At 44.3% G+C, this 7,332-nt stretch overlaps 1 protein-coding gene across 2 annotated transcripts; it reads left to right on the top strand.

Annotated features, from left to right (window-relative positions):
* Positions 1 to 1,728: 1,728 nt before the first annotated feature.
* On the top strand, positions 1,729 to 6,645 carry tnip2 (TNFAIP3 interacting protein 2). 2 transcript variants are annotated; one of them, XM_072677144.1, is made up of 6 exons: positions 1,729 to 2,177; positions 3,266 to 3,541; positions 3,946 to 4,035; positions 4,505 to 4,786; positions 5,582 to 5,698; positions 6,196 to 6,645. In XM_072677144.1, exons 1-6 carry the CDS (start codon positions 1,962 to 1,964, stop codon positions 6,439 to 6,441), a joined length of 1,227 nt encoding a protein of 408 aa, XP_072533245.1. In that variant the 5' UTR covers positions 1,729 to 1,961; the 3' UTR covers positions 6,442 to 6,645. The 2 variants fall into 2 exon arrangements, with proteins under 2 accessions (XP_072533245.1, XP_072533244.1); XM_072677143.1 differs by having other exon boundaries at positions 1,729 to 2,270.
* The last annotated feature ends 687 nt before the right edge of the window (positions 6,646 to 7,332 follow it).

Raw genomic sequence — 7,332 nt, 5'->3', positions numbered from 1 at the left:
TGTAAGCTTACACGGTGAAACATGGGCTAGGTGGGTTCCAGGTGGGCATGGACTATGAGTGGTTTGTACATGCATTTTTACTGGGACCCATTAGGGCTTCCCAAATGGACCCACATCAATACAGCCCACCTTAATCTCACATGGGCCCCTATAGACCCTGTATGCAGTGTACAACCCAGATGGGGCCCATGTTTAACAAACGTCTGGTCACATCACTGACACTGGTGGGCATCCATATCCCATACAGGGCCCATATGGAGGTTTGGTTCCAGGCTTATCTGACTTCCCAACAAACAGCTCTACATGACTCGAGAAACCCTTGGAAGGACCAAGGGTCTGGATTCAGTCTTAACTGGATGAACTGGGTTTCGGAAGCTACACTATGATGCTCAAACCCAGGGTCTAAGGGGATTATGGTGGAGGGGTAACTGCAGGGTGTTGTAAGGCCAAATAGTCCCTTGAGAGAACTTCTCATTCGGGATTTACCAGTATTTTACCATCGTCAACATTACCTACCTAAGTGGCTTTGGATGATAAATAAAAAGGCTATATTTGAACTGTAGACACCAGGAAGGTTTTGAGACAGCTCTACAAGACTCGAGAGACCCTTGGAAGGACCAAGGGTCCTGGAAGCTACACTATGATGTTCCTCTATCAGCTCTCCTACCCAACCTGACGAGAACCAGAATTCCTGGTGCCTACAATGAATTGTGGGCTCAAACCCAGGGTCTAGGGGGATAATGGCGGAGAGTGCAAGGTGTTGTAAGGCCAAATAGTCCCTTAAGAAAACCTGTTATTAGGGATTTACCAGTATTTTCCCATCATCAACATTACCTACTGTCCATACAGAGCTCAGAACACATGTGTAGGTTCAAGATTGGCTTTGGATGATAAATAAAAATGCTATATTTGAACTGTGGACACCAGGAAGGTTTTGAGACAAACAGCTCCACATGACTCCAAGGAGAAACCCTTGGAAGGACCAAGGGTCCTGGAAGCTACACTATGATGTTCCTCTATCAGCTCTCCTACCCAACCTGACGAGAACCAGAATTCCTGGCGCCTACAATGAATTGTGGGCTCAAACCCAGGGTCTAGGGGGATAATGGCAGAAGGTGGAAGGTGTTGTAAGGCCAAATAGTCCCTTAAGAAAACCTATTATTAGGGATTTACCAGTATTTTCCCATCATCAACATTACCTACTGTCCATACAGAGCTGTGAACTGTAGACACCAGGAAGGGTTTTGAGACAAACAGCTCCACATGACTCCAAGGAGAAACCCTTGGAAGGACCAAGGGTCCTGGAAGCTACACTATGATGTTCCTCTATGAGCTCTCCTACCCAACCTGACGAGAAGCAGTCCAACCACTGGCCTCCATAACAGCAAGAGGAAGGGAGGTCGGTGTGCGTGCGCATGCGCACTGCTCAGCTCTGTTCTCAGAGCCCAGCCACTGGATGCAAAGTAGCAAAGTAAAAATGCCTGAAAAGTGTGAAGAGCACCTGAAGAGCCTGTGACTCTGTGGCACTGGACGGAACAGATGAATGTTCAGGAGGCTGAACACTGTGCTCTCCGACGCTGAAGTGAAGTGGAGAACGAGAAAAAGGGAGGTTAGAAAAAAAGCTGCGCGAGATGGGCAAGGGGAAGTCCCTCAGGAAATCCCCGAGTGGCGAACATAATTTCGAAATTGACAACTCTGACCTTCTGTCTTACCAGACGTGTGTGAGAGAGAGCGCACGGAGAGCTTCAGCCAGAGCGCACGGCGCACAGAGACCCCTCGTACTTATGGAATAAGGGCGAGGAGGACTTTCTACCAGACCCAAGCTGTTCCAACCAAGCTGCTTTCCTCCTCCTCCTCCTTCTTCTTCTTCTTGTTGTTGTTCTTCTTTAAAAAACAAAAAACAAAAACTCTGAACACACACTTCCACACACTTCCACACACACACACACACTCCCAGTGCCATGGATCACGTTAAGAAGGAGGACGACGTCACCAAACTGCGGAGCTGCTCGACCCTCAACACGTTTTACCACGAAACCCAGGAGGAGATGGCCAGGCTGGGGCAGATGGTCTTCGCCAAAGACGGGAGGATAGCTGACCTGCAGGCCAGGCTGGCCAAGTACGAGAGGACCTGTGTCATCGAGGGAGAGGACGCCGTTGGACCCTCTAAATCCCTGGTGGGCAGCTTGTGTAAAGAAATTCGTAGATTAAAGCAAAAGCTGAAGGACGCAGAACTGAACGCAGCTCAGGAGCTGGATTCTAGCAAACGAGTGAGTCGATTCTGTGGGTTGTTCTTTACTGGAGTGCTTTATTTTATTTATCTGACACCGTGTGGGTTGTAAATCAGCACATTTGCAGGAGAATAATCCATCACAGATATTCCTAACATGAGCTGTGTTGTTTATTGTACGTAGGGATGGGTGATATGGCAGAAATATCAAGAATCATGATACATGATTCGATTCAGTAGGGGTTCGATTCAGTATTAGGAGTCAAATCTGAATCAGGATGATTCAAAAAGTCAGAAAACACAAGCAACACAGCATCAGAACACAATAAAAGTCATGGTCTTTAATTTTGCTGGTGTTTGAGAAGCTGTACACTACATTTAACAGTTAAAAACAATATATTTAACATATATTTAACATAAAAAAATTGATCTGGAATTTAATGCAGAACAATAAGGGAACAATAATCTGTTTTACTTAGTTTAACTTTTTATTCTATAGTTCTATAAACTATATAATTATTTTCCAAGTTAAAACAACCAAAACAAAAAGTACAGCACAGGTGCATTTGAAAAAATATGATCCTAAATTATGACCACAATCATTATAAATGATCAGTGAATCAGCTCAATTATGTCTTGTCTTTTTAATGAAATGTCCACAGTACATCCAAAATAGCATATCCACACATCACATATCACAGCATCCATAAAATATCATCAAATCTCTCACCCCTCACTTATAAAACTCGTCAATCTTCATAAACGCGAAGTTTATCGCTTCTCCTGATGTTTATAACATCTACAAATACCTATTTCCCGACTGTCCCGACTAGTCTGTAGCCGGCCGCTGTAGTATTGACGTGCAATGGCTTTCCCCAAGCACCTGTAGCCAAAAACATCAACGCCATCCAAATACTCACTAAACACCTGTAGATCATAACTGGTTCCTTACCTTAAACTGTCGCCACAGGAGTTCCATCCGCCTCTCAGCAGTTTAGGTACGGTAGTTTAAAGCCCGTCCTCTGCTTCCTTTAGGAGATCCAGGGGCTGCAGCAGAAGCTGAAGGAGAAGGAGCAGGAGCTGGAGAGTGTACGGCAGAGCCCTGAGCACGAGAAGGACCAGGAGATCCAGCACCTGCGCACCGTCCTGGCAGAGCGGGACCGGACACAGGCCACCAAGGACGTCCTGTATAACTCGCTGGCAGAAGATGCTGCGCAGCTGAGAGTGCAGCTGGGGGCCACGGTCCGAGTGTGCCAGGAGCTTCTGGGGAGGCTGGAGAAGGGCCACAACCCTGAGCACAAAGTTAATGAGGTGTGTATGGGTGAAGGCTAGACTCTGTGAACCTTTGGTGGCCTGAATCTTAGTCTAAATGACCATTTTAATGGTGACTCTACATACTTGCTGTTAAGTCCAGGCCTAGGCTTCATTTCTAGGCTTTAGATAGGTGTCAGAGGTCATCGTTTGACAGCATCTGGCCACTATCAGAAGCACAGTTCTTCTGGAAAGGGGCAGTAAATCCAGATTTCATCAGCTTACATTAGAAGTTAGGAGTAGTTTATAGTTCTCCGGTAAAGTTATGAAAGGTGTTCATATTTTAGAAGATGCGCAGATGTTAAAGAGCACTAAGAGACACAGGCACATTGTTCTTGCCATGTGTTTTTGTGTTTGTGTGCATCTGGGCAGACGATCATGTTCTCTTTGTGCTTTTCCACCAGATGATTGATTCCTCTGAGGCTGCTCGTCTGAACACGGTAGTCTGCAAACTGAAGGATGAGAACCAGCAGCTCAAAAAGAGAGTGACATATGTAAGTAAGACCCACTATTTGAGGCCATTATGGGTGTCCACAGATGGAAAAAAATGGTATTCTGCTGAGGAACAAATGAAATAACACATAAAAGTGTTGAAAGGTGAATTCCAGTGGTTTCTCCCAAGCTCTACAAGCTTCAGCTGAGATGTAAACAAAGTGGAAGTGATAAGAACAAGGGGTCGTCATGGTGGAAAACACAGTGTAGTCATTGTATGTGGGATGACCAGTGAACCCACGTGTGTTTTCTGAGCTTGTAAACATCATATGTGATGCTAATGAGGATAAAGCTGTGATACAACCCAAAAAAATAAATCCCCTCCACCATTAATATGTAAAAAATCTTTTCAAAACCATCATTACACTTAAAAAAAAAGTTGATTCCCAAGTATTCAGTGTGTTTTAATAACCAGCGTGATTTTGAAAGTGTGTTCCTCTCACCATTCCTCGGCTCCTGCTCCCTCCTCAGGTGGAGAACCTGAACTCGAGGTGGCAGAAGTATGACTTGAGCAGAGAAGATTATGTGAGGGAGCTGTGTCAGAAGTTGAAGGAGTCTAACGGCCTGGCCGGCCCCGGGTCCGCGCTGTCTCCGGGCACAGCGGCTGCGGGCAACACGGCTCTTTTCCAGCAGGAGATCGGCCGCCTGAACGGCCTGCTAAAGGAGAAGATGCTGGAGTGCGAGAGGCTGAGCCAAGAGAGAAACAACGGCTCGCTGAGAGACCATGAGCGCATTCAGATGCTGGAGCAGCAGGTCATTACCAACCACACAAACACACTCCTCTCTTTGTGGCGGTCAGTGGGTCTGTCCATAGACCACCTCCACTTCGGCACTGTGGGAAATTAAGCAGGCTTGTTGATGGTCTTGAAGCCTGGGCCAAATTATACAGTCATGTCGTTGCTGTCCTGCAATGCAATGTTTACCTTTTGACATATTGTGAATCTGTCACAATGTTATGATGAACGGACCAATAGAAATGCTCCAGAATGACCTGGAATAAAGTCTTTTTACATTGACCTCCATTGAACGTTGAGAAGGATTTTTCCTTCTCCTGTAAAGTTGCTATTTTTGGACATACAAGGTAGTTTTGTTTACTTTGGTCAGCTCTTATTTTAGGATTAACTGTAAACACTGATTTTACTTTACCCCTTTAACAGCCTGTGACCTGCCAGCAGGCCGGAAGTGCTGTTGTTTTTTCTATTGGCAGAGAAAAGTTCCAGCAGGCTGTTCAGCAGTCCCTGTAGTTACTGAGTAATACACCTTAGTGTGTGATAGAGTGTTAAGGGGTTAAAAGAAGTGGCCTTACTTTCTTCAAGTCAATCAACTAACAAAAGACTAATTAATATATGGATTTTAACCCAAAGTAAACTGTTAATTATGAAAAAAATATGAAAAATATATTTCTATAACATTAAATTTCTTTTGTGGAACAGTATTTAGGTGCCGTATCAGTTTATTCCCAATTAAGTGAACATGCTACTATTAAACTACACGGTTTATTACATCATTTACAGTGACTGATGTTGCATGTCTCCATGTTCTTTCCAGGTCCTGGCTTACATCGAAGATTTTAAGTCCGAGAGAGCCGACAGGGAAAGGGCTCAGGGCAAAATCCTGGACCTTGAGGATGAAGTGGCCCGTCTCCAGCTGCAAATCCACGCACAGGCAAGCCAGTCAGCATCTTCCTGAAATGGCTATAAACACTATAAGATAATTGTGGTCTTGGATCGCACAGGGACGTGGGAAATAAGCAAGGCGAGCTATTAAAAACTGAACTAGACTGAGACTGAGACACTGTGGTCCAGGCAGAACAGCTAAAATATCGCCACTGTTTGTAGTTTTTTGGCATCGTTTGTTACTTTTTGGCACAATATGAATCTGGCAGTTGTCCCGCACATTGTGGCAAAATTGTGACGAGTGGACCAATAGAAATGCTCAGAAATGGCTTGGACTAAAATACACTTACATTGATTTCCATTGAAAGTTAAGATGTTTTTCCTTCTACTGTAAAGTTGCATTTTTGGAGTTACGAGCCAGTATTATTAATTATTATTAATCAGCCATTTCCAAAAATCATTATTGTTAGTTGTCTTATTAAACTCCTATAAAGTGTCGTGTTCACATCACGGTTTTCTGACCGTCCCGTATCTTCCTTTACACAGCATGTCAATGAACCCCAGCCAACACGGCGGCTCCCCATCAGCCTGAAGAAACCGTCCCGCAAGCAGACGGAAACGGCCGAACCTCTGCTTAGGAACAGTCCTCCAGAGGCCAGCACAAAACGGACGGTCAGTCAGTCACCAGCGCAGGGCTCCACTGACCTGATGTGCCCGCGGTGCATGACCATGTACGACGACAAAAACACGGTGGAATACATGAACCACTGGGAGGAGTGCGCTAAGCTGTGATCTCCGCACGGACCTCTTCACTTCACGCCGCGCTCGGAGGAGAAAACTCAATGCACTACAGAAGTGTGTGGAGGGAGGGCACTGTGGAACCGTGGCCTTCCTGAAAGTAGAGGTAGAGGTATGTCTGCTGGTGGCGGATGGACAGTAAACGCTGGGAATGACCGTGGAGTTTCTGAATCTCAGCTTATCTTCTAGCTTGGAATTAACTGTCATATCTGAACTGTTTGGGGGGTGGGGGGGGGGGGGGGGGGGGGTTAATCCAAGCCAGACGTCTGACTGGGAAAGTTTAGAGAAGCTGGTTTCTGACATGAGGCACGTAGGTGGTTCAGAATGTTCTGTGACCTAAGATGGGGCATTCCTGATTCAAGGAATTACTCTATCAACAGTCATAGGGTCCAGAGACATAGTACACAGAGCACATGAATCTCATAGTGAAAATAAATATAATTATACTAAATATAAAGTATATGACAGTATATGAAGAGTTTGATTCCAAAATGCTAAAATTAAATAAAGCTATTTTAAGCAATTTCTGTTTTCACTTTAAAAATAAAGGTGTTACCAAGGGATATTTGAGGGATGCCATTGAAAAACCATATTTAACCATTTTTGGCTTTTATAAACTTTTTTTTTTTTTTTTTTACCAAATGTGGTTCTTCTATGGCATCGCATTGGTAGCACCTTTATTTATTTAATTAGTTTGCCTTGATCTGCCATTATTACTGACAATTGTGTGTTTTTATTAGGCTAAACTGGGCTTATTGCAAATTAGTTGCAAACTGAAATGCATTTCGGAATGAATCTCTCCATATTTAATGAAATATATCAACAGATTTTTTCCAGAATTTTACATTTTTGCCTTAAATTCTGAAACTTGAGACTTCTTGCTAA

This window comes from Salminus brasiliensis, chromosome 4, assembly GCF_030463535.1.
Source record: "Salminus brasiliensis chromosome 4, fSalBra1.hap2, whole genome shotgun sequence".
NCBI classification, from domain to species: Eukaryota; Metazoa; Chordata; class Actinopteri; order Characiformes; family Bryconidae; genus Salminus; species Salminus brasiliensis.
This window is presented reverse-complemented; position numbering and strand designations above follow the sequence as displayed.

Excerpts from the sequence above, each read along its gene's own strand:
- tnip2 (XM_072677143.1), top strand. The coding sequence starts at position 1,962 with ATGGATCACGTTAAGAAGGAGGACGACGTCACCAAACTGCGGAGCTGC. Across the intron at positions 3,542-3,945 it reads CTGAGCACAAAGTTAATGAG|ATGATTGATTCCTCTGAGGC; the intron begins GTGTGTATGGGT and ends CTTTTCCACCAG. Across the intron at positions 5,699-6,195 it reads AGCTGCAAATCCACGCACAG|CATGTCAATGAACCCCAGCC; the intron begins GCAAGCCAGTCA and ends TCCTTTACACAG.